This window comes from Dreissena polymorpha, chromosome 3, assembly GCF_020536995.1.
Source record: "Dreissena polymorpha isolate Duluth1 chromosome 3, UMN_Dpol_1.0, whole genome shotgun sequence".
NCBI lineage: Eukaryota > Metazoa > Mollusca > Bivalvia > Myida > Dreissenidae > Dreissena > Dreissena polymorpha.
This window is the reverse complement of record NC_068357.1, coordinates 142,116,270-142,144,269: the sequence shown is the minus strand read 5'-3', so window position 1 is coordinate 142,144,269 and position 28,000 is coordinate 142,116,270. Positions and strand designations below refer to the sequence as shown.

The window sequence follows — 28,000 nt, the reverse complement described above, 5'->3', positions numbered from 1 at the left end:
TGTGTTTTTAATTTTACTACAAATAATATTTTGTGACAATATTCTGTGATAAAAAAAATTATTGCTAATGTTATTGACATAAGCGGTTAAATATTAAAGAAATTAAAAACAGTTTTCTATTCATTGACATTTTAGTTTACTTCCAAAGAAATTGCAATAATTTACGGTTTTAGACGAGCACGCATGAAAGTAAGTTGTTTGCAATGACACAGAGTTTTTTTTATTTTATTAGTTCTCATCCAACGTAAAGAGTGGAAATTTGCGGTAATTCAAGTTTGTGCTTGTTGCACTGATTGATTTGATATATTTATTGTATATGAAATCATCTGAAAGTATCCAAAGACTCGAAGTTTATTCGAATTGTAAGCCAATTTATGAAGATGTGAATTAATGAAGCTGACAGATCTAGCTCCAGGGGCATCAGTCTTAAGATATACCCACAAAGGTCAAAAACTTATTGGAGCCTACAAGTGCGTTCAGCATATATCCTACCATTCCCTTACATCGAGCGTAGCATAATTTCAATCACTTGGTTTACATTAAGAAAGCAGCTCTTGAGATGATGTCTGACTCGTACACATGCGCCCCTAGTTTTTGTTTTACTAACATGACTATGCTTGAATTTTGAAAATATATAAAATACACACATGACTAAATAAGAAAAAAACCAGTATAATTGCATTTCAAATCTTACTTAAACTGAAATAATCCAAACAAATGCCTATGACATTCTTTTTTTTCAGTACTCTTCATTAAGAATGAACTTGCACAAAATTGCAGACAATTTTAGACACAAAACTTTCATGTATTTATCCCTATGCTCCGTATTGGAGGGGGGGGGGGGGTTTCTCGGCCGGCCGGCCATTCATCTGTCCTGCTGGCCACTATCTCCTCCTACACAATTAGCACTAGAACCTTGAAACTTAAACACATGGTAGATTTGAGCATAAGTGTGACAGTGCACTATTTGGAATTTTGATCTGACCCCTGGGTCAAAAGCTGCAGTGTGGGGATACGTGTCGGCCACGGCCGCGCCATTTCTAGTTGATTTACTGTAATAAATATTACTGGTACATTTTGTTTTAAATGTGAATTTATATCTTATTTAACTATCATATAAATTGTAAGGTTTTTGTATTTTTAATTGTTTACAGGCAGGACCCTCAATCTATCATATCTGTGGCCGAAATTCGGCCGCAGTCCCCCACCTGAAAAGTACATTCATGTATACTTTTTCCCCCCTTTTGGGGGGAAAAATTTCCCCTGAAATTAAAAAAAATTAATAAGATGTGTCTCATGATTATTATATCTCAATTCTATTTCAATTTAATCTTGTCAAACATACTAAATTATGAAAAAAGTAACGAATATAGTGCAAACATGTACAAATGTTATAATGAGAGAGTAAGTAAAAAAATCCCCCCAAAAGCGAAACGCCGCGAAAATTCCCCCTGATGAGGGTAGCAACCACATAAAATGGATTGAGGGCCCTGACAGGTATATACATGTACAAATCCAAAATTTTCAGGATGGACGATGATTTGGAGTTCACAGATGATGAGATAAGAGAGGAACTGGCCAAGCTTGGGTATCATAATGTCCCCACTTCAAGACTGGCTGAGTTTAAGAAAGGTATTTCTTACATGGAGCCATAAAAGTTGTAAGCTGTTCAAGTTTAAGTAAAGGTCTGAAGCAAAATAGCAGAATTCCTCACCCTGCTCATGCCCTCTTGGATTGTCAAGCAAAAAATGAAAAATCTCTTGTAAATTAGAAATATTTGTTTGCAAATCTTTAATTGCTAAGGCACATATTATTTTAAATAGTCTTAAATACAAGTTTTCAATTAAGAAATTCTTAAAATTTATTTAAGTATTCGAAAATGTAAGCTGCCACTGCCTGTCTGGGCTGTTTAGCTTTCCCCCTTTGAGCATCATCATGTGATCCTAGATACAATGTATTTCCATTTAAGTGTTTGTTACAGAATATATTGCGAAGATAAGTAGCGTGAAAGAATATTACATATCAATGACTGGGTAAAGGTCTGGTAACATGTTAATTATTACTGGCCAAAATTTAAATTTGAATGAAAGAAAACATTATTATTTGCAAAGACTCAATTTATCATAAAATTGTAAACAAGTTGTATTGGTGTTGTTAAAGATTCACAGTATGTAACCATTTTAGATCTCGGAAAGTTGATAGCGCATGAAAGAAGCAAGCAGAGTTCACAAAACACAAGCCTTTCATCTCACAAGCTGCAAGATTCATCATTGTTCAATGGTAAAACCTTTATTTAATTGATTTACAGAGGAATGAACAACTGAATCATGAGATCGCATTTTGTTCATCACTGTAAAGTAAAGATATGTCACTTGTCAAATTAGCTCATAATCATATGCATAAATTTACTCTGAAATTGTCAGTGAAAATGCTATCTTTCTGTTACATGAAGTTGGTTTAACAGAATACTTTGTGTCATGAATGCTTTTTTCCAAAAGACAAAATACATAAAGCCTTCACATCACTACCAAAACATTAGTTTAAATTTTATAATGAATGCTATGGAAGTCAAAAGGCTGATAAATCTAAAATGATGTAGAATTTTTAAAAAGTATTTATTTTGCCTGTATTTAAAAACATTATATTCCAATATACTCAACCATTCCATGGCAGATCATAGCATACAAGGAGCAAATCCTCACGCAAGGGTTCCGTTGGAAGAACGTCCCTCTGATAGACAGGTACGCGACCTGGCAGCAGACAGAAGACAGGTACAATAACATAATGGGAAGTTAAATGCTTGCACTCTGTGTCTTGAACAATTTGTGTTATTGTGTTTTAAACAGAAACACTAGTGCAAATTTGTAATTAATTTATGAAAAAAATTTACGACTTAAGATTGTAATGCATAATTAAATTGGTATGAAACTTTGAATAGCCTGTTTAGGGGATATAATTCCTTTCATATAAAAAAGGCTTTTTTAGAAAATATAATGGTTTCAAAATATGATTGCTTTTTGTACGTTGTGCCTAGTGCATTTGCCTTGTTAACTCTAGAGGCCACATTTATTGTCCAATCATGAAATTTGGTCAGAAGATTCATCTCAACGATATCTTGGACGAGATAATAATTGGTTACAGTTGCTTGAAAAACATGGCCACCAGGGGGCAGGGCATTTTTCCTTGAATGGCTATATTTGGCTATAGTAAAACCTTGCTGACACTCTAGAGGCCACATTTATTGTCCGATCATCATGAAACTCGGTCAGAAGATTTGTCCCAATTATATCTTGGACGAGTTCGAAAATGATTCCAGTTGGTTGAAAAACATGTCCCCCAGGGGACGGGGCATTTTTCCCTATATGGCTATAGTAAAACCTTGTTAACACTCTAGAGGCCACATTTATTGTCAGATCATCATGAAACTTGGTCAGAAGATTTGTCCCAATTATATCTTGGACAAGTTAAAAAAATGGTTCAAGTAGGTTGAAAAACAGTGCTGCCAGGAGGCGGGGCAATTTTCCCTATATGGCCATATATTGCCATAGTAAAACCTTGTTAACACTCCTCAGGGTTGTCATTATTAACCGATTGCCGATCAAATTCATCGGTTAAAATCGCAAAAAAATCGTTTGTTTTTCCTGAATCTTTAAAATTGCGATCGGAAGTTTTGATCACGCAAACCGACAATACTTGACGAGGAATAACCGTAGTATAGTAGAGCGACGCCCGGTCATTCATTCAGTCCATTAACTCCGCATAAGAGCTACTGTTTTCAAGGGATCTTTTCACGGTTTGGTAAATTGACAGAATTGAAAAAAGATGTTTCAGATTCGCAAATTTTCGTTTTAGTTATGATATTTGTGAGGAAACAGTATTACTGAACATTTACCATAGTCCAATATATCTATTATATGTATCTTTTGATGATTTGAAAACCTAAAAAATTATAAAGGTTGCAACGCGAAACGATTGAATAATTTGGAGAGTTCTGTTGTCGTTTAAATTTACGAAACTACGAAGATTGTTTATATAAGGTATAAAATACTAAAAGTGTGTAAACTTGGCGGAATAGCCGAGAGGGGTAATGCGTATTGAATTCTGACTTACTCCAGGACTCCGGGGGTCACTGGTTCGAGCCCTGGTACCGGCTACTTTTTTTTCCCTTTTTTTAAAATTTTATACTTGATTTTTTACTGAAGCTTTTAAGATCCAATGTGTACATTTATCAATATAAAGCATTTAAAGACAAACTGAATATGCCAAAATGTGTGAAAAGGCCCCTTTCAATGAATTTCTCAGCGAGTGGCCAATATTGATTTTCCAGCTGTCAATCAAATTCTTCTTGGAAAGCACGTCAACCAATCAGCGCTCAGGCAGCCGAATACACGCCGACCCCACGTGAAACTCTATCAAATAGCTGTACATTTCACAGATTATAACTGACCTATCTCAACGAATGTAGCACTGTAGAGCGTAATTAACTAGTTTTTTTAGTTAGAGAAAATGTTTCCACATATTAAAAAATGCTCTTCGATGTTCTACCAAAATAAAAGATATCAGCGACCTCTGCGCTACGAAGTTGTTATTCAGCATCTAAATATTCAAGTCCACGCTTTCCCCGAGGAAGAATGACGTGATGTTATACATGAAGTCTAATTTTGGCATGATTTTCATCTTTACATGAAAAACACGAGAAATGTGTCTCTGTTGCTAGAATTTTCTTAATTTTCCGTGAATAATGAAATCTGAAAATGATTTTGGATAGCACATTTAATCATACGTATTTTAAAATACTGAAATTAAAAAAGGCATTTTGTTAAACAAATGTTCATAACACATAATGTAATAAGTAGGTAAATAACGTGTTTTGAGATTGCCAAACTACGCATACATATAGGTCTACATGCATGAATGACCTGACACGTTACATCTCGATCCGGAATGAAAAGTACTCAGTAAAATTTAAAGAAAGACGCATTTTTATTCTCAGAACTTCACTATCACTTTCGCAAACTTTTCTGAAAGGAGGTACATGTAACAGTTTAGATTGAGTCGTTGATTTGTCGTAATTACTAAATATAAACGGCTCTCAATGCTCTCAAACCGTGTCACGTGATTCACGCATGTTCAATGGGAATCCCAAATCCCACAATTCAATTTGTATATGCACTTGCGTTAAATGGCGGACGACATTCATCGTCAATATTGGCCGTAATTTGGTTTTGAAAAAAAGAAATCGTAATAAAACTGGATTATCCGTTAATGGATAGAATTGGAACATGCAAAGATCTATCAATATAATATGTTTTTACATTGTACAGTATACTAAAAATATGAAAATCTTAAAATTTTCTATTCTTTTTAGACCTCATTTTAACTTTTTATGCTCTGAGAATAGCAGTTTTTTTTGTCCCTAAAATGTGTAGAATTCTTTCCCCCCCCCCCCCCCTTGACCCCCGGCCAAATCGGTTACTATTCCAAAATAATCCTTTGTTTACAATCATAATGACAACCCTGACTCCTAACGCCACATTTATCTTCCTATCTTCATGAAACTTGGTCACAAAATGTGTCCAAATGATTTCTTGGATGAGTTCGAAAATGATTCCAGTTGGTTGAAAAACATGGTCCCCAGGAGGCGGGGCATTTTACCTTATATGGCTATAGAAAAACCTTGTTAACACTCTAGAGGCCACATTTATTGTCAGATCATCATGAAACTCAATCAGAAGATATGTCCCAATGATATCTTGGATGAGTTCGTAGTGTTTTTCCCAGGACATTTTAGCGTGGCGAAAAGCCACGCCGCCCTCCCGGATCGCCACGCTGCCCTTTTCAAAGGCAAATTTCGCCACGCGCCCTTCTTTTCAAAGGCAAATTTCGCCACGCGCCCTTATCGATAACATCTTTATTGCCTTACGATCTAACTTGGTCCGCAAAATCAGCGTCCTTGATTGTCTGTGACGCTCCGACTGTGCTTGATTTACTCGAGAGACGTCAACGTCTAATCGACTATATTATTTGAGCAGATTTAATATATTACAGTGCTCGATTTATAGGTAGACCGCTCCAAAGCTGTGAATTAGTCATGCGTGAATAACCCCGTGTCAGTATCAATCGATAATGCCAGAGGCTATGTTATACCAAGCGCACTTTTCGGCCGGCAATGTGTACTCCTCCACAATAAAATCGTTACTTCGGAGACTTTTGATGAAAAACTCGATGTTATTCTCGTGGCAATTGTGCATTGCATGCATTATTCAATTATATCAAAACATATATTTTACGCATAATTACATTTAAAAACACAAACAAATTTATTCTTTATCGCTTTCGTCTTTAAGATAATTAGATCTTATTATTGAAATAATTACTGTGACGTATACTAATTTAACAAAATGCGAATCGCGTATACAATTTAACGTTGCTATGCGCACCTGTCGCTTACATCATTTGACATTTGAACAACATGGCGGACTATACAGAATTTAATTGCGACTCGGCAAAAATGGCAAATAAGGTCGTAAACAATCGAATTAACAATGGAGATTATACATTAAGAAGGAATTAATGAAATGTCTGTGATAATAAACGATGCATAAAAATGTTTTAGATAGCAAAAACATTATTTATTTATTTGTAATCTACTTGGTGGATGTATGTCACGGAAACGAGTGTTTGCATATTGTTAGCGATCAATTTACCCGCAATGTTATTTTAAACATCTGGCTAGATTATTGTAAGAAAATGGGATAACACAAACATGGTTTCATTTCTATGTTAGTAGATCTGTGTATAATCAGATTCATATGCATATATTGCTTTACTATGTTTGTCGTGCTGTACAGTTTATTGAAACAGCATGGAACTTAAATGTACATTGCAAGGTAAATATATTAATATAAATCATAGTAAGTTAAATACATCAATTACCACTACATGTGCTTGTTTATATGTTATTTTGTCCACAACTACTTCAGATGCGATTACATGTTGCCCCGTAATTCAGGTATTCAGGGAACGTTTTTGCCCTTTTTTGCCTAAACTGCGCACTAAAATGCCCTTTTGAAAGTAATGCGCCATGCCCCTTTGCCCTCCTGGGAAAAACACTAGTTCGAAAATGGTTTCAGTTGGTTGAAAAACATGGCTATAGTAAAACATTGTTAACACTCTTGAAGCCACATTTATTGTGCGATTTTCATGAAACTTTGTCACAAGATTTTAGTGTTTTTCCCAGGAGCGCAAAGGGGCATGGCACATTTCTTTCAAAAAAGGCATTCTAACAAGCAGTTTAGGCAAAAAAGGTTTAAAACGTTCCGTCGAAAACTGGTTTTGGGTGAAAGTTTCAGAAACATATAATCCAATCAGAGGCAGTTGTGGAAAAACATAAAAATATAAAAAGCACATTTTATGGAAATTGATGTATTTAACTTACTTTGATTTTTAATATATTTATCTTGCAATGATCCATTTCATTTTCATGCTGTTTAAATAAACTTTACAGCACGACAAACATAATAAAGCAATCTATGCATATGAATCTGATTATACACAGATCCACTAGCATATACTAGTAAATGAAAACATACACAGATCCACTAGCATATACTAGTAAATGAAAACATGTTTGTCTTATCCTATTTTCTGATGATAATCTTGTCAGATGTTTTAACTTTGCGAGTGAACGCTAACAATTTGCAAACACTCGTTTCCATGAAATACATTCCCTGAGTAGATTACTAATAAATATGTTGTTGGTATCGAAAACCTTTTCATGCATCGTTGATTATCACAGGCATTTCATTAATCCCTTGTAAATGTATTATTTCTATCGTTAATTTGATCGTAATTTGCCATTTTTGCTGAGAGTCACAATTTAATTGTTTAAAGTCGGCCATCTTGTTAAAATGATGTAAGCGACAGGTGCGCAATGCAACGTAAAATCGTATAAAACGTCCCCCTAATTCAAGATTTGCATTATGTTGAATTAGTACATGTAACAGTAATTGTTTCAATAATTAATTATCTTAAAGACGATAACGATAAATATATTACTTGTTTGTGTGTTTTTTAATTTAATTACGCGTAAAAATATATGCTTTAATACTGAATGATGCATAGAATGCAAAATTTCCACATTGATAACATCAAGGTTTTCATAAAAAGTCTCTGAAGTAACTGTCCACAATTTTATCGTGGAGGAAATACACATCACAGATCGATTAGTGTATGACAAAGCCACTGAAATTATCGATTGATATTGACACGTGGTTATTCACGCACCACTAATTCACAATCGCGCGAATCTTTGCTGCCTTAGGGCCATAATCTGGTACTAGTCGGCTTAGAAGTTTAGTTAAGGGGCATTAAGATGTTATCAATAAGGGCGTACGGCAGAAAACAGCAGGTGCTCTTGAAAGGGCAGGACGGCGGCCTTTGGAAAGGGGGCTAGGTGCTAAATTGCTTTGAAAGGGGGCAGCGTGGCGCTACAAAAAAGGGGCATGGTGCCCCGCCACGCTAAAACGGCCTGTGAGTTACACTAGATTTGTCCCAATGATATCTTGGACGAGTTCGAAAATGGTTCCTGTTGGTAGAAAAACATGGCCGACATTTGGTGGGACATTTTTCATTATATGGCTACAGTAAAAACTTGTTAACACTCTTAAAGTCACATTTATTGTCAAATTTTCATAACACTTGGTCAGAGCATGTTTTAATGCTATCTTGGACCAGTTCAGAAAATTTCCTTTCTGTTGAAAAACATAGCTGCCAGGGGTCTGGGAATTTATCCTAATATAGCTAAAGTAAAACCTTGTAAGCATTCCAAAAGTTACATTTATAGTTCACCCTAATAATGATAACTTGGGGCTGCACTGAGCAAGTCAGATCCTTTGTATATCAGGTGAGCGACTTTGGGCCTTTCAGGCCCTTTCGTTAATAGTTTTCTGTGTTTTTTTTGTTATTTTGTACCAATGAAACTGACATGTTTTTCTAACACCTCAATGATAAGTATGCAGAGCGATTCTAACACATTTTTGTTACATTTATACATTCAGTATGCGGAATGGAAGAGTGGAAAAGAAAACATGGTCCGATCAACCTCTCCAACGGAGGTTCACCATATACCCCGTAAGCCGGACTCTCACTTCAGCCTGTACAAGGAGGAGACTGATCTCTCACAGCTGTCTTTGCCAGATGATGTGTCTGAGGCTGATTCAGAAAGGAAAATGATGAAACGGAAAATATTGAGGTCAGGATGGATTTGTGACAAAAATCAGGCTTAATGCATGTGTTTAAAGTGTCGTCCCAGATTACCCTGTGCAGTCAGACACTGCATCATAATTGGATTTTTGCTAAGAAGAGACTTTCTTTTAACGACATATACCATAAAAGTGTAAAGTGCCGTCTAATTAGCCTGTGCATAATGCAATCTGGGACACTTTATGCTCCTGCATTAACACTGTTTTCCCAGGGCAGGGCTTATTTTCTTGTTAAGCCTATGAAGTTGCTGTAAACATATCATTATGTGAATAGCACTATAAATGGCTTAAGGTCTTCATGTAATTAAATATTGTTATGTTAGAGTACACATTTTATGTCTTGCTTAAATTTATTATCAGGAAAGAAAAAGACGGTTCAAAGAGGATAGACGAGTCCATGACAGAGAGTGACCTAGGTAAGGCTGTGCACTTGACATTCTTATATGTGTGTCACAGTGTGCATGTCAGAGTTAATAGGCTGTGCACTATACATTATATGTGTGTGTATGTCAGAGTTAATAGGCTGTGCACTATACATTATATGTGTGTGTATGTCAGAGTTAATAGGCTGTGCACTATACATTATATGTGTGTGTGTATGTCAGAGTTAATAGGCTGTGCACTATACATTCTTATATGTTTGTGTATGTCAGAGTTAATAGGCTGTGCACTATACATTCTTATATATGTGTGTATGTCAGAGTTAATAGGCTGTGCACTATACATTTTTATATGTGTGTGTATGTCAGAGCTAATAGGCTGTGCACTATACATTCTTATATGTGTGTGTATGTCAGAGTTAATAGGCTGTGCACTATACATTCTTATATGTGTGTGTTTGTCAGAGTTAATAGGCTGTGCACTATACATTCTTATATGTGTGTGTATGTCAGAGTTAATAGGCTGTGCACTATACATTCTTATATGTGTGTGTATGTCAGAGTTAATAGGCTGTGCACTATACATTCTTATATGTGTGTGTTTGTCAGAGTTAATAGGCTGTGCACTATACATTCTTATATGTGTGTGTTTGTCAGATTTAATAGGCTGTGCACTATACATTCTTATATGTGTGTGTGTATGTCAGAGTTAATAGGCTGTGCACTATACATTCTGATATGTTTGTGTATGTCAGAGTTAATAGGCTGTGCACTATACATTCTTATATGTGTGTGTATGTCAGAGTTAATAGGCTGTGCACTATACATTCTTATATGTGTGTGTATGTCAGAGTTAATAGGCTGTGCACTATACATTATATGTTTGTGTATGTCAGAGTAAATAGGCTGTGCACTATACATTCTTATATGTTTGTGTATGTCAGAGTTAATAGGCTGTGCACTATACATTATATGTTTGTGTATGTCAGAGTGAATAGGCTGTGCACTATACATTATATGTGTGTGTATGTCAGAGTTAATAGGCTGTGCACTATATATTCTTATATGTGTGTGTATGTCAGAGTTAATAGGCTGTGCACTATACATTCTTATATGTTTGTGTATGTCAGAGTTAATAGGCTGTGCACTATACATTATATGTGTGTGTATGTCAGAGTTAATAGGCTGTGCACTATACATTCTTATATGTGTGTTTATGTCAGAGTTAATAGGCTGTGCACTATACATTCTGATATGTGTGTGTATGTCAGAGTTAATAGGCTGTGCACTATACATTCTTATATGTGTGTTTATGTCAGAGTTAATAGGCTGTGCACTATACATTCTGATATGTGTGTTTATGTCAGAGTTAATAGGCTGTGCACTATACATTCTTATATGTGTGTGTATGTCAGAGTTAATAGGCTGTGCACTATACATTCTTATATGTGTGTGTACGTCAGAGTTTATTTACAGGTCATGGCTGAGTCTTCACGTCTTATTTGCTGACCTGGGACATTCTTATAAATGTAGGATCTTGCATGAGTGGTTGTTTTGTATTGAATTTATTAAAGGAGTCATCTTAATAAAGATAAAAACGAGGCTTGCAGAGCTTTTATCTTTATTTAGATGACGAGTTTAATAAATTTAATACAAAATGACCACGAATCTAAGATTCTATTTATAACATGACCAACAAATTTTCTTTTTATTTTATGCTCTTTTAACTGTTTATTCACATAGTAAAAGAGTTTAACTGAAGAAATTCGCTGGAATAATGACGTCATTTCATTTAAAAAATGACATCATTTCACAGTTATATTACTAGTGTAATAACACCCATGTAATAAACAAAATTGAGCGTAACGTTATTTCACTCCTAGAGCGAAGGTAATGTTATTATAGGTAATTAGACGTTTCACTGTACAATACGGAGATATATTTGGACGAGCACACAGTTTGACGTTTTATTGGACAAGCCATTAGGCGAGTCCAATATGACTTCAAACTGTGTGCGAGTCCAAATATATCACGTATTGTACAGTTTAAACGTCTAATAAGCTTTTTATTCTATATCCCTTTCTTCAGCTCTTGTTTCATTTTAATTTTGATTTTAAAATGCTTTAATTGCATCTATGCTATTTTCAAGACAAGCGCCCGTGTGAGTCGATTATAGTAGATTAGGATACTTTTTCTCGGTAACGGCTTTTATCGTTATAAAACAATTGCTTAGTGCACTTGTACTCAACTGTCCAATATGGAAAAAATACAGACTTTTTGGATCCAATACCGGAATATATTGGACGGTCACGTGGAACATATGAAGAATGCCGATTGGATGAATTTATTGGATATAGAATCATAAACATTATTTCTTTTAGTATTCCAAAGTACAATATAAAGTAATTTTTTTTTTTTGAAAGGCCCAGATTCTTTGCTGATAATGGCATAAGTTTTTAAATGCTTGGATTTAGGCCAGCAATGATCGCTCAAATCACTGAAATCTATGCAGTTTCTCTTTTGAAATAATTGGCAACTTGTATATGCAGATATGCCTGCCAAGTTATACACTTTACAACTGCATGGACACATGGATTCTGTATAAATGTTTACACAATGTCTCAATTGACTAGCACAATACATGCTAATGAGAGCAGATATATGGACGTCTTATGTCACTGGTTATATCCCCTGCAGGCAGTCTCCAGGATATCAATGAACGATTGAGGGAGCTTGGCATAGTGGATCGTGTGGACTTCTTTAATAAGAAACGACCCCAGTCAGCCACCAACCAGGTGACTTGCCTTTCTGACCAATCTTGCTCAGTTAATAAATGTACATAGTAAACAGAAAAGATCGATGATAAATCTAATGTTTCTTGAAAGTGAATGGTAACTATTCTCAAAGTTACCAAAGAAAACAGCATTCCATTCTTCATATATAGTTACTTGTACATTGTTATCTACAGTATAAAAACATACCCAGTATTATAGGTTGTTTTCAAAGTTATTTGTATGCCCCCCTTCGAAGAAGAGTGGGTATATAGTTTTGCTCCTGTCTGTCTGTCGGTCCGTCTGTCCGTCCACCAGATGGATTCCGGATGATAACTCAAGAATGCTTAGGCCTAGGATCATGAAACTTCGTAGGTACACTGATCATGACTGTCAGATGACCCCTATTGATTTTCAGGTCACAAGGTCAAAGGTCACAGTGGCTCAAAATAGTAAAATGGTTTCCAGATGATCACTCAAGAATTCTTAGGCCTTGGATCATGAAACTTCATCGGTACATTGATCATGACTGTCAGATGACCCCTATTGATTTTCAGGTTACTAGGTCAAAGGTCAAGGTCACAGTGACTCAAAAAAAAAGTAAAATGGTTTCCGGATGATAACTCAAGAATGCTTAGGCCTAGGATCATGAAACTTCATAGGTACATTGATCATGACTGGCAGATGACCCCTATTGATTTTCAGGTCACTAGGTCAAAGGTCAAGGTCACAGTGACTCGAAATAGTAAAATGGTTTCAAGATGATAACTCAAGAATGCTTACGCCTAGGATCATGAAACTTCATAGGAACATTGATCATGACTGGCAGATGACCCCTATTGATTTTCAGGTCATTAGGTCAAAGGTCAAGGTCACAGCAACAAAAAGCATATTCACACAATGGCTGCCACTACAACTGACAGCCCATATGGGGGGCATGCATGTTTTACAAACAGCCCTTGTTTTATGTTTTAGCCCCCATACAGACTGTCTCCAGATGATCAAAGACCTGCCTCTGGTAAGTATCTCCTTTCTCTTTACTGGAAGATATTCAGTGATGATACACACTGTCTGTCAGAGATTCTGCTGTTGTTCGCAAAGTCGCCGATTGCAAATTTTTTGGCAATGTCTGCGATTAAAATAATCATTTGGCAAAAACGCGTGGCGATTTTTATGCTCCCCAAAATTTTTGGGGGGAGCATATAGGCGCCGCTTCGTCTGTCCTTGCGTGTGTCCGTCCGTCTGTGCACAATTTTTGTCCGGGCTATTTTTCAGCAATAAATGACCGGAATTAAATTAAACTTTATGGGAAGCTTCACTACCAAGAGGAGATGTGCATATTATCAGCCGGTTCTGGTCGGATGATTTTTCACAGAGTTATGGCCCTTTGAAATTTTCTATAAACTGTACATATAGTGCAATTCTTGTCCGGGCTATTTCTCCCCAACTACTGACTGGAATTCAATGAAGCTTTATGGGAAGCTTAACTACCTTGAGAAGATGGGCATGTTGTTTGTGGGTTCTGGTTAGATGATTTATTTAGAGAGTTATGGCCCTTTGAAATTTTTAAGTTGCTAAACCATCCATCGTATTATTTTGTCGAAAGTTATGCCCCTCAAGACAGTTCCTTTTATCTGAATATATAGTGCAATATTGTGACAAAAAAAACTTTGGGAAGCATCACCCGTTTCCGACGGTTTCTTGTTTTTGTCTATTTAGTGCCGTTCAGGATAATCATATTAATTCCTTTTGTAAAACATTGCAGTCTGCAAAATGGATCTATTCGCGGTCAGACTAGGCCGACTCCCCCTGGGATAAGGGACACTTAAAAAAATTGACATCAAAGAATGTAACACAAGGTTGAATAATTATTGCTGATTAAATGATTGCTAATTCATACTTAACAACATTAAAGTAGCAAAGACATGATTAAATATGGATTTGTAAATAACATTTAGATTTAAGGATATCTCTTAAACTGAGCTTTCCTGCGTACGTATTAATTTTACATTAAATAAAAATAAATTACTTATTAACAAAGAGCTAGAAATTAGGTAATCACATAAGAGGAAGGTGTCAAGTGTATGAAACTGTATGGAAAAAGTTATTGTGATTACAAAAATTGATTTGTTTGACATTCTTTAGTGCAGAATGTGATTAAATGCAAGCAGGAAATAAACATTGTGTATGTTTGAAGAATCTGCAGTTAGACAAGGAATACAGTGGGTTGAACGATCTGATTTACAAGTGGTTCTTTTAGGCCACGCTTGGTACCGTAAATATTTATGGCCCAACCATCTTAAAGTGGTCACATGACTGTGGCCGACACCATCCTGAAGCAGCTACTTTGACTATTTCCCTTGACTTGCTGAGTGTGCTTATTGTCATCACCGTAGTGTCCTGTCGATTAAAAACACAATTCCAGGTATATTTATATGTTTTTTACATTAATATTGCATCTTCAAGACATGATACGAACTTTCAAAATGTTTGTTGATGTAATAATACATCATGGAAACACAACTCAAGATCATAACAACTTGCAGTGATATTGCGTCGGCCTGAACATCCGCACACAAAAAACATCAAGAAGTCGGACCCAGTGGCGCGGTACCAGCATTTTAGACAGAGTTGGGATGTACAGAAGGCGCCAGGGGAGAAGAATCACAAAAACCTTCGCTGGAACGTACGGGAACAGATGCTGGCACAGGACGTCGTTTATGAGAAGGTGACCATAACATTTCTCTAGGGGTACATTTAAGCATCACTCTGGGTAAAAAGGGCTTAATGCTTTTGTGTGAATGTTCATCCAACATTGGCTGTGTGAGCAGTCTGCACAGGCTAATCAGGGACGACACTTTCGGTCTTAATTGGATTGTCAATAAAAAGAGACTTTCTTTAAATGAAAAATACCATAAAATAGGAAAGTGCCATCCCTAATTAGCCTGTGCAGACATCACAGGCTAATCTGCATCGTGATCTGTTTTCCCAGAGCAACGTTCATTTATTTTCTAGGGTTTTACCAGTACACAGAAATGCTTGGTTTGGTCTTTAAGGTATTCCTTTCTGCTGTTCTGTTTTTCTATGGTTGTTTGTCAAGGGATTTAAAATAAAATCTATATGAGATTATGCAACAATGATATTAAAATCACTGTCTGCAATATACATGCATGATTGTTCAAATCATTCTTTGAATGTCAACACTTAATTGGTTTTGTAGAAAGACAACTAATAAATTGAAGAGAGTCAGACACATTTTGTGTAGTACCAAAACATATATTTGGAAACTAAGTCTACCGTAATACATGTATATACTCGTTTATTCATAACTTGGACATGTAGCAAAAAAAGTTTGTATTGGGTTCCTATTCAAATTTGTCTCATTTCACATTCAACGTCTCATTCATTAGACTACTTTGACTGTTAACTGCTGATCCAAAGACTGCCTAGCGATCTGGAAGTCATAAGTTCAATCCCCAATGTAGGAGCGTTCTTAAAGCGAGTATATACGATTTTGTCAAATATTTATGAATTTATATAAAATGTGTAAAAAACTTATTATATATATATTTCAATATAAATTAAAATAAAAGTTAAGAAGAACATGTGTCGAAAAATGCGAAATAAGCCAGATATTTAATTCTGAAATTGAAAACGTCTGTACAGCCGAATTCGCCAGGATGTATACCATACATGTACGATGTGAATCTAAATTTAGTGTAACGGTTTATTTGAATTCCTGCAACAATATCTATTTATACGACACACGAACACTAACTCCAATCTTAATACAAAGACGAATGCTTCGGTTATTGTAGGAAAATACGTACATCACAATCGGCTCGGGGCGCTAATTTGTCTTTGCTGCATTTTATGAAATTCGGCTTTAATGTATAATTTTTCTTGTCCATTTTATGTTATTGTAACATATTTTATCAATATATTACAATTAAACACAAAAAAAATCATATATACCGGCTTTAAGATTTCCCCCATAGACACAAAGAACTAGTTCTAGTCTCAAATAAATTTCAAATAAGCCTTAGGCTTTCTATGCAATCAAGCTAAAATAAATAGGTTAAAACTTAAGATTGAAGGTTCAGTGCCCTGGCCACATAATTAAAAATATTATTTGTGTGAGGATTGTTCATATTATTTGTAGGGCAATTCTCTCCCTCTTATTGTCAGGGTAGTTGTCGTTTACTGACATTAGTATGTGCACTAAGAACTGGTTAACCAGCTTTCACAAGAAATGTATGCAAACTGATCACTGTGATATGCCTGGAAATTTTAAGTCCTTCAGTTATCATCTAAACCATTGTACTGGAAAGAGAGATGAAAACATTTTTTAACATAGCCTCAGCTGTGTAAGTCTATGTTTACATTTCATCAGTGAAATTAATGTTGTGTTATAATATTTCACAGAAGCCCCAGAAAGTGTATGTACCCAATAAGTACACAATCCCATCTGACAAGAAACGCCAGGGTCTTCGATGGCAGATACGTATGGACATGGCCCAGGGTCAACTGCCACATCATGGATTTTTTGCAGAATACTAAGACGGGGGTTAAATAGGAACAATATGAGCTGATTCTTGGGAAAACTGGGCTTAAACCATGTGTGTTAACGGGTTGTCTCAGATAAGCCCATGCAGTCTACACAGGTAAAGCAGGGAGGATACATTCTGGACAGGGAGGCGGAATGTGTCATCCCTGATTAGCCTGTGCGGACTGGACATGCTACCAGGTAATCTTGGACAGCACTTTATCACATGCTTTAAGCCAGGATGGTGAATATGCATGGACATGGTGAAGGATTTGGTTCCACATCATGGATTCTTTGCTGAATACCGAGACTGGGGTTAATGAGGACTTACATTCCTGTCACTAGACCATCGTTACTTAAAATTGGTTTCTTTATTTGTTAGTCAATACATAAATGTTTTGACAATTTGCTATGTCTGTTGTAGCATTTTACTATAGTAGTGTTGAGATAATGTTAACATTAAAAACTTGATTAGTTGTGTGGCCAACATTTAGAATATGTTTTGCAGGCTGAAATTGAGGTGGAGACTGTATCATTTAGTTACAAGAATTTCCATCAAGTGTTTACATCAGCCTTTGTTTTAATACATAACCTATATTGACAGCATTTAAGCTCTCAACTTGTGTAACCAGACAACCCTGTTTATGGGCAGGGTAGATGAATTTGTATTTTACATGTAAAATGGCTATGTTGTGTAAATAAGTATTTTTAAATTATTGTGTACATACATATTCATAACCAAGAACTTACACAATGTGTCAGGCAACTAAAGTACACTTGTTCTGTTGTTTTCGCAAAATTTATTCCAAACATAACTTTCTGTTAATCTCAAATTATAAAAATATAGACTTCTTGACCGAAAACTGCCTTTCTTCTATGCCGTCCACGATATATTTTTTTAATTCATGCTTGTTTACTGGTATTTGTTTGATCATTGTTAATCATGAATATTTTAGCAAGAAAAACATTTTTATTGTTTGTAATAAACACTTTTGAGTAATGTATGTTGGCTATTTTTCTTTGAAGTCAATCTTCCTGGTATAATGTAGAGTGTTTTAAATTGGAAAAAAAAATGTTACTAAGGCAAAAATACTTCAGGTTCTGTATTTTATTTTGATGTTTTTTTGTAGCACTTTGATGTCACATTGCATCATATTATTCCTTGCCTTCTAAATATTTTATGATTAGATTGGCTTGGAGCAGTCACTTGACCAAATTGTTTTTTACTGTTTTCCATACACTGTGCGTAAAGATCTGCATAGTGCCCAATATAACTAGAAGTATCCAGTTTGTCAACATCTTTGAAGTTTATATGACCAATTATTATCATAAAACATCATCACCTCTATAACATTATCATTAAATCCCAGTTTTTCTGCTGATTATCAGCCTTTTCCGGATGTCAGATAGAAACAAAGAAATGATTTACCATAATCATATTTTAATAAATCAAATATATATAAATACATTTTATAAACCAATTTACAACGCAACCAACGCAAAGACATTAAATACTTCCTGTCTGCTAGTACAGGGAATCACACTCTTCATCCAAACATTTGATAATGATGGTCGAGTCTACGAGTCACATGATAGTTATCTCAACTTAAGTGTCTATGGGTACTTACTACCACACTGTCCCTTTAGAAATCCGCCCAACACCTATTGACCTACCTCATATGAAAATGGGACCGATGCAGCCAGTGTAGCTCTGGCCTGCGCATGCACAGAGTCTGGTTTTGTAGTCTCATTAGAGGACATGGTAGATCCTGACCTGACTGTGAGAATGTAAGGCTGGCCAAGAGCCATGCTGGGTGCATAAGACCCATTTTCGCATGATACTGGTTTTAAAGATGTGGTTCATTGCCGGGTTGTACAAATCAGTCTTGGGGTAACAGTCACTTTGTAGCCCACATTCTTGTCTCGTATTGCTTCTTCAGCTCCCCTCCAAACAGCTGATATAATTGGGTAAGTCTCAGTGTCGCAAAATAATGACTCGTGTAGCTTCAACCCCATCTTCCTGTCTATTAGTACATGTACCAGCCATCTTTATCTTAATACCTGATAGTGACATTGCAGGCTCAGAGCAGTGTTCATTTTCGATCTCAACTTCCTGTCTCTGAGTACAAGCCATCACACTGTTCCTTGAGGACCCCTCCAAACACCTGGTAGTGGTGGTTGAGTCCTGGGGTCACATGCAGTTTGTACCTGCTACCTAAGGCACCCTCGCTGTAGCTGCTACCATAGTAGACCCTTTGAATACGGGAATGGACCAGCGCCATGGAGCACCTGTTATAAAGATAGGGGATACAGATAGTAATACTTACTATTGAGGAAAATGGACTATCTATTTTTCCTGCAAGTCCCCTGGAACTTTACGTATGCATGCTTATTTAATATATTCATATGAAATGGAATATTGCAATGAGATTCTTTCATTATGAACAAGAGTGCAAAGATTCACAAATAAATACTTTTCCATTGTTTTCACCAAAAAGTTATTACAATGATTTCTTTAAATTATACCCTTGACTGAGAATTTATTGTTAGCTTCACCTTAGACTTAGTAGGCCTGGAGAAAGCAACATAAAGCTATGCTCTGGTCAAAAACTGATATGAAAAAAAACTGAAAACTGATATGCCTCTGATATATCCATATTTCCATGTAAGTCTATTTTGAAAAGGCTTATATATAATTTAATTAATAACATTTACTATTGCTGTAATTTTTTACCATGCACACGTGGAATTAAAGCAAATACTTCATAACAACTTTAATGTGCCAATATACAATGTACCTGTGGGAATGTTAAGGACGACCTTGTAACAAGGTGAATAGTTAAGTGTTTTGGTAAGTGTTCATGTGTGCGATTAACTTACATGATGCAAGGTTCTCTAGTGATGTACAGATGGTATCCAGTACACAAGTAGGGCTCAGTCTTACACACTGCCTGGGTGTCTATGTTGGAATCAGGATATGAATCACCATTGCTAGGGGCACTCCAGTGTAAGTTGGAATCTAAAATGATTTTTAGAAAATCAAATAAAAAAGAAGTAGATTGTGTATTACAGCAATGATGCAAGAGTTTAATAAAAATTTCATTAAAAAACTAAATGTATAACTACTGGTGTGCATTCCACGTCTCCTAGCAAGCTGTCTTTATTTAAGCTTTTTATCAGAAAACATCTGTTTGACACCGTCCGACAGCATAATAAAACCACATTCCAAACTATGAGAAATAGATGCCACTTTAAACTGTTGTAGTAATGAAAACAGGTATACGACAAAGTAACCTCAAAAAGTAACAAACATACTGAAAGTGAGAGAGACTACATTTTAAATGCGTTCAATTGTCACATGATTAACACTTAACATACCCTCATCATATTTCCACATGCCCCCTCCCTGTGACCTGGCAACTAGATCCACACATACCATGGTGGCGTGCTGGAGGGGGTATTGGTTCCTCAAGTCACAACACCGGGCTATCACACGGTCAGTACGAGGGTCTACAATCACTGCTCCTATAGCAACCTGAATAGAGTAGGTTATCTGTGGTGTTGTTTGTTTTAAAGAATTTTGATGTACAACACCAAAGATTTCAATAAATATATAATTACAGCACAAAAGACTTTAATAAATATATTGTTGTTCATGAACATTTTGCTTGAAAGCTACCCTAAGGCCTGTGATAAGAAACAAGGTTCTGACAGTATTGCATGCAATATAGGTATCACTAACAGGTTCAATTTCACTTTATCTTGAAATTTAAAAAGTTTCAGAATGAAATCAAGTATCCATTTAGAACAGCAATATTAAGACTTAACACTCACAAGGAGCCCCTTATCTGGAAATTGAAAATGTTTTAAAATGAAATCCAATATCCATTTAGAACAGCAATATTACGATTAAACATTTACAAGATGATTCACCTCTGGCAAGAATATAGCCAAATGTGTATACTACGTTTAATGTCTTAAGTACTTACAAAATTTAGTTACTATTTAAAGAATTGCATAATCCCCAAATAGCTATTGATAAGAATCCACGAAAATTCAGTACTTTCTAAGGAATTGCAGGGTTCAGTTTGCAATTATATTTTCTAGTTGTTTCAATGTTTGTATAGGAAAGATAAACAGATAAAGAACTTATTGGACAGAAAAATTGGAAAGTTTATACCCAGTGTTATGAAAATATCTTCTGTACTTGTTGAGTTCTTACGATTTTAAATGTAGTAATTTTTTAGTAACAGCAGCCAAACATTTGATACCATGTTTAATCAAAGTATCTTCAATACTTAAAAAAAATCTCAGGAACAGATTTTAGACAGATTGATGGACAGACGGACCATATGAGGATCAACCAATAGTCCTATATTTTTAAAACCAGAAGGGGACTAATAAACTTACTTGCAGCAACTGAGTATTGTACGTTCATGTAGGTACATGTATTGAACAAATAAAGTTCAAAGTGTAACATCATTAAAACAGAAGTCTGTAATTCAATTTTAATATAATCTTTTAATTTCCAAACGCCTTGGTAAATACATGAAATAATATTACACATTAATCTTAAGTTTCTCTTATAATTTTGTCTTAAAATACATTATAGCATATGCTTCATACCTGATTGTTTTCTTTGCCCAATATTGCCGTCTGGATAGCCTGTTGCATGTGTCTGGAAATGATTCTCAAATCTTCTGTTGTGAAGAATGTGCCTTTTACAAGTTGTGTAATCCTGCAAATAGGATGATAAAATTTGACATAAAACAAGAGCTGTCAAAAGACAGCGCACTCGACTTTTCAAGTGCTTGACAGTATAACGTAAGCCATCATGGTGAAATTGTTCATATTCAATAATGTTATGGTAATATAGTCATATTCAAACTGGAAGAGGACCATAATTGAAACATGTTAATCTCTTATGTTTTACAGAAGTGGTACATTATAGACGATTCTGAGTTCAGGTATATTGTCCACAATCTTTTGAACATTTGTAAAGACATAAAACAAACTAATAAGATTATTTTTCAAGTTTGATAGCAATAGCTTGGGTGGAATGGTTGGACAGTCTTTCAAAAATAAAATAATAAAATAAATATATGTGTTTTTTTTATGTTTCAAAAAAAAAAATATTTTTGTGGGGGGTGGGGTGGAGAGGGGGAATAATGTGGGGGTGTGGTCATATATTAGATGATATTTCAAAAATAAGAAAAACAAGAGCTGTCAGAGGACAGCACGCTCGACTATTCAAGTGCTTGATAGTATAACGTAAGCCATCATGGGTAAATTGTTCATATTCAATAATTTAATAGACGATCTTTCAAAACTAAAAAAAGGGTTTTTTTTTTGTTTTTTTTGGGGGGGGGGGGTAGGGGGTTGAGAGGGGGGTATAATGTGGGTTGTGGTCATTTATTAGATGATCTTTCGAAAAATAAAAAAAGGAAAAAAAAAAAAAAAAAAATTGTGCGGGGGGGAGGGGGGGGGGGGCAGGGATTCTGGGTTGGGGCGTGGGGTATTGATTGGGTGGAATCCATTATGGTATTCAGGTAAGTGTTGTTTTGTCGAAGTATTAATAAAATCTGATCATAAATAAAGAAGTTAAGGCAATGTAAGTAATATGCATATTATAATGGAAAAAGGGCCATAATTCTTACAAAATGCTTGATACAGTTGTCTGCTCTTGTTTATAGATTGGGGTCATGTTGGTAAAGTAGTTTGCAAAATATGAAAGCAATATGTCAAGGGACATTGAAAATATTTGAGGTGGTACGCAAACTTTAACATCGATTTATCAATAATATGCATATTCTAAGTGGAAAAGGGGCCATAATTGTTACAAAATGCTTGATAGAGTTGTCTGCTCTTGTGTATGGGTTTGCAAAGTATGAAAGCAATATGTCAAGGGACATTGAAAATATTTGGGGTAGTACGCAAACTTTAACATTTGCTGCATATTCTAAGTGGAAAAGGGGCCATAATTATTACAAAATGCTTGATAGAGTTGTCTGCTTAGTGCTTTTGTATATAGGTTGGGGTCATGTTGGTAAAGAAGTATGCAAAATATGAAAGCAATATGTGAAGGGACATTGAAAATATTTGGGGTAGTCGCAAACTTTAACATTTGCACGATAACGCAAACGCTGACGCCGGGGTGAGTAGGATAGCTCCACTAAAAATATATTTCATATATAATAGTAAAGCTAAAAAGGAAAAAAATATATATTTTTTTATTTTTAATTTTTTTTTGGGGGGGATTCGGGGTGGGGCGTGGGGGATGGTTTGGGTGGAGTCCATTGTGGTATGTCAGGTAAGTGTTGTTTTGTCAAAGAGTGAATCAAATCTGATCCTAAATAAAGAAGTTATGGCAATTTAAGCAAAATTTATTTATTTGACTTTGAGATTCAAGGTCATTCAAAGGTCAAGGTCTAATTCAACTTGCCAGGTACAGTACCCTCATGATAGTAAGAAAGTATTTGAAGTTTGAAAGCAATAGCCTTGATACTTTAGAAGTAAAGTGCATCTAAACACAACATTTAACAAAATATTCAAAGTTACTAAGTCAAAAAAGGGCCATAAGTCCGTCAAAATGCCAACTTGAGTTATGCAACTTGTCTTGTACAGTCCCCTTATGATATTTAGCGAGTGTTCCAAGTCTGAAAGCAATAGCTATGATACTTAAGGATTAAAATGGGCCAAAACACAAAACTTAACCAAATTTTCAAAGTATAAAAGGGGCCATAATTCTGTCAAAATGCCAGTCAAAGTTACAAAACTTTGCCTGCACAGTCCCCTAATGATAGTTAGGAAGTGATGCAAGTATGAAAGAAATAGCTTTGATACTTTAGGAATAAAGTGGACCTAAACACAAAACTAAACAAAATTTTCAATTTTCTAAGTATAAAAAGGGGCATAACTCTAAACATAATGCTGACAGAGTTATGCACCTTGATCTACACAATTGTCTTGTTGTCATAAAGAAGTATTCCAAGTTTGAGTTAATTATCTTTGATAGTGTTAAAGTTATTTGACTTTATAAAAAACTTTAACCAACGCCAACGCCGGGGCGAGTAGTATAGCTCTCATTTTTCTTCGAAATGAGAAAGGTTTGCAAGATTATTGCCAACAAAAATGACAATATAACTTTAATACATGCATCTACAAACTTTGCATTCGGATTGTTTTAATCAGGCATTCAACAGGTATGTCTTAATAGGCACTACATGCATTTAAAGGGGCTTTTTCACAGATTTTGCATGTATTGAAGTTTGTCATTAAATGCTTTATATTGGTAAATATAAATAATGGATATAAAAAGCTCCAGTAAAGAAACAAGAATATAATTAAAGAAAGTAACTGGGCTCGAACCACTGACCCCTGGAGTAAAAGTCTATCGCTTAGACCACTCGGCCATCCGTGCTCATACAATGAGTAATGTATTTTATACTTTATATAAGCAATCCTCGTAGTATCACAAAATATAACGATAACAGCAGAACTTTTCAAATTGTTCAATCGTTTGGCGTTGCAACACTTTATAATTTCCAGGGTTTTTTAATTGTCAAAAGATGCATATATGGGATATTTCAGAGCATGGAAAATGTTCAGTATTACTGTTTTCTCACAAATATCATAACTACGAAAATTTGCAAATCTGAAACAATTTTTTTATAAGTTTGTAAATTTACCAAAATGTTTAAGGGTCAGCTGTTATAATGATGCCTTCAATCTAGATAAAATCTGAATTGCAATAATTAACAATTTTGTCAATTACAATTTAAGTTTATAAATAACAGTCTGGACCTGACCTTTGACTTTAATTGTGAACCTGGCCTTTGAGTGAGGGAGACATTACACACCATCTCCACATGAAACGGTGAAATGAGTGGTAAAATATTTGAAAATTGCATGATGAAAGATGAAGTTAGTTTAGGGAGACAGGTTTTACTTGCTACACATCATCTTCTCACCACAAACATCCGTGATAAGTTATTTAAAATTGAATGATGAAGATACAGTCTCTTAGTGCGACCTTGACCTTAGAGGTATTGAAAGGGATCTACCTTTATACTCATGTCAGTTATTTGTTGTTATTTCAAAACTGCAGGATACATAACAAAGTAACAGTCCAGACAATGTGTGTGAGCCAAATTTGACGTTTGCTTGCTATGTCTGACCTTGACCTTTGAGCTAGGGAGTCTGATTGTAAACAAGTCATTTATCTTCTCATGGTGGTTATTTGTGATTATTTTAAAGTTGCATGAAGAATGACAAAGTTACAGTCCATACAAGCCAAATTTTAACGTTGACCGTCATCTCTAAGGTAGAGAGACAGGTTTTCCACTCAACATGTCATGTTAGAATTGTGAACATTTGTAGTAAATTATCTAAAATTGCATGATAAATGACAAAGCTACAGTCAGACAAACTTTCAAATCGTATTCCATGCACGCACATACACATTACAATAATGACTGCTATATCAAGCCTTTGTCAAATGGGTTCGACATTGAAATAATGGTCATTATTGGGTATGAGACATACTCTTTGTTTTCATGGAAGTTGACAGGCCACAGCATAACACTGTCCTCAAACTGTTGCCGTGTGAGCGGGGCCGACGCAGGTACTGTGGCAATTCTAATGATGCCAAGGTGAGAGGCGATGGGAGACAATTCTCGGTCCAGGTCTGCTTTGCTTATCTCTGATGCTTCACACAACAGAACCATTACAGACTCTGCAAAAAGTTTTTTTTAACAAACATGTGGATATACCTTATATTTTGGAATATAGGAATATTGTTGACAAACTTCAATATTCTTATTAAAACATTAAGATGTCAAACTATTTAAAATTGTCAACTACCTTTAATACATGTATTCTGGTACAATAGCAACGTTTTTATTTAACATGTGAACATACATGTATAACTTAACTGCTTAACAAATACTAGGTAAAAGCAACTAGTCTATTTTGAATAGTTAGACAAAATGGCAGTACTTATTTTAACATAGGTTTAAAAAATGTATGTAATGTTTTAACAATTGATACACCTTCTTTAGATAATAATTCCTAAAATGTTAACCACAATAGCCTATTTAGGTTTTTTATAACTGTTTATTGAGGCCATAATTTTGTCACAAAATCTTGGTGTCAGAACAAATTTTGAGACACATGTGAGTATAGCCTGCCTAATGTCAATCCTAAATTACATTAGCGCAAATACCTTTTGAAGACTTGATTCTTTTCATATGCTGATATTTATCTAATGGAAATTTCTGTGACAAAAATCTGAAAAATACCACAATAAGAGCCATATATAATGTATTTTCACAATTGATTATTCTAGTAATTCTTTATAGTAAAGTCTTTGTACAGTATACTTTATATATTTTTTCCTATTCTAATAGAACGATAGATAGTGATACATGTACATTAACTTCCATACTAAATGAAATGGTGGCAAACCAATTTGCTTAATTGTTTTCCTAAATTGCTAAACTTGACAAAAATGAACAGACTTTGTAACAGGATTTTGTTGTTATCAATTCATGTTGTCCCTTACTTTAGAATAGCTGAAGTTTTTTGCTTGTCGAGTACCTCACAGACATGCATCTCAACTGCAACAGAAACATTCATACTGAAGTCAATTTGTGAGTACATTTTCAAACTGTGTGTATGTGCAAACAGATAAAACAAATAACATACACCTATAAATATTTATACTAGGGATTGAAAGAAAATGTAGGGGAGCCCAACCCCCTTTTAATATGTATGCCTTATCATTTTAAAACTTGTATATCGTCTGCAATATGTAAGGGTCCTATCCATAAACATGCATGTCAAACCAGTTCTCATTATGGATTGTCTCAATGCGTATCAACATAAGAGTATGTTTTGTACATATAAGATACAATTAAGTCGTTATTGAAAATGCCAATAACAACAAATAAAATAAACACACTTTGAAAAAGCCTACTGAGGCAAGATGTAAATGGAAAGATTGATGAGTTTTCTGTGTCATAAAATGGAACATATCAGAGAAATCACACATCCAATGGTTTGCAAGTTTAAACTAAGTTGGGATAATGACTCAGAAATAAGGGATCCGTTATTCATATCCTGTTAATCCCTGGTTATTTAGGAATCATTTAATGTTTATATTGTATTTTATATGCCTTTGGCTCCAAACACCATGAAAAAAGGATAATAATCATAGGTACAATGAAGTATTCAAAAAAGATAAAGGGGTTTCACTCTAAAATATTCTGTCCATCCATCTCATATATTATAAATTGAAACAAATTTTCGTTGATGTTATTAATTACCAGTTGAGATCGGTTTTAGGTACTTGTCATCAAGTATTGGTAGCATACTGCAAGTCACAGCGCGTAAGTCCATGTCATTTTCTTCCTGTCTTGGCCTCTTTGACAGTCTTTCCAATTCCATCTCTTAAATAAGAAGCTAAACAGACAGTGAAATCAGTAGATAAGTATGTATATTTGTTAATTGACAATTGGTGTGTTAAAAAAAACTAAGTGTTTTGTAGCCCATCCGAACTTAAATAATCGGAATACTATGCAAGTTAGTAGTAAGTTAATATATAAAACAAATCGTAGATGTTTTTCAAAATTTGACAACAATTAACACTCTCTACAATCCAAACTTATATAATTAATTATCAATTTACATGCAAACATATTTAAAGACAAAAACTTATGATTTTTGCACAACAGTGACCAATATGGACCAGGTTGCACTGCACATTTTTGTACGTATCGCTAATCATGGTCTCGGGTCGTTTCGCCCTTAATCCCGTTCGCCCTCTGTCACCCCGGGTCGTTTCGCCCAGGGTCGTTTCGCCCTTACAAGTGGGTTGTTTCGCCCTTATTTAATTATTATGTAATATTAGGCTTTTGTAAATGATTCTTTCGCTCCGAATAGTATTTGTTTAACATATATGGAAACGTTATGATTCATTGTGTTACAAACGTAAAGTATTACGATTAATTAGTTTGGCAGAGGTATGATGCACTGATTTGC

At 35.1% G+C, this 28,000-nt stretch overlaps 2 protein-coding genes across 5 annotated transcripts; one reads left to right on the top strand and one right to left on the bottom strand.

Annotated features, from left to right (window-relative positions):
• Window positions 1–50: 50 nt before the first annotated feature.
• LOC127871728 (centriolar and ciliogenesis-associated protein HYLS1-like) lies at window positions 51–17,964 on the top strand. Its single transcript, XM_052414880.1, has 10 exons — window positions 51–189; window positions 1,529–1,632; window positions 2,185–2,280; window positions 2,674–2,771; window positions 9,060–9,253; window positions 9,624–9,679; window positions 12,341–12,438; window positions 13,390–13,432; window positions 14,961–15,142; window positions 16,840–17,964. Exons 2-10 carry the CDS (start codon window positions 1,530–1,532, stop codon window positions 16,972–16,974), a joined length of 1,005 nt encoding a protein of 334 aa, XP_052270840.1. The 5' UTR covers window positions 51–189; window position 1,529; the 3' UTR covers window positions 16,975–17,964.
• A 420-nt stretch (window positions 17,965–18,384) lies between these two features.
• LOC127871727 (probable inactive tRNA-specific adenosine deaminase-like protein 3) lies at window positions 18,385–27,742 on the bottom strand. 4 transcript variants are annotated; one of them, XM_052414877.1, is made up of 9 exons: window positions 27,641–27,740; window positions 27,286–27,422; window positions 26,523–26,577; window positions 26,184–26,248; window positions 25,505–25,694; window positions 21,587–21,698; window positions 20,339–20,495; window positions 19,841–19,979; window positions 18,385–19,249 (listed from the first exon to the last, which is right to left on the bottom strand). In XM_052414877.1, exons 2-9 carry the CDS (start codon window positions 27,404–27,406, stop codon window positions 19,066–19,068), a joined length of 1,023 nt encoding a protein of 340 aa, XP_052270837.1. In that variant the 5' UTR covers window positions 27,407–27,422; window positions 27,641–27,740; the 3' UTR covers window positions 18,385–19,065. The 4 variants fall into 4 exon arrangements, with proteins under 4 accessions (XP_052270837.1, XP_052270838.1, XP_052270839.1 ...); XM_052414878.1 differs by having other exon boundaries at window positions 27,286–27,421; window positions 27,674–27,703; XM_052414879.1 differs by having other exon boundaries at window positions 27,286–27,421; window positions 27,648–27,666.
• Window positions 27,743–28,000: the final 258 nt, after the last annotated feature.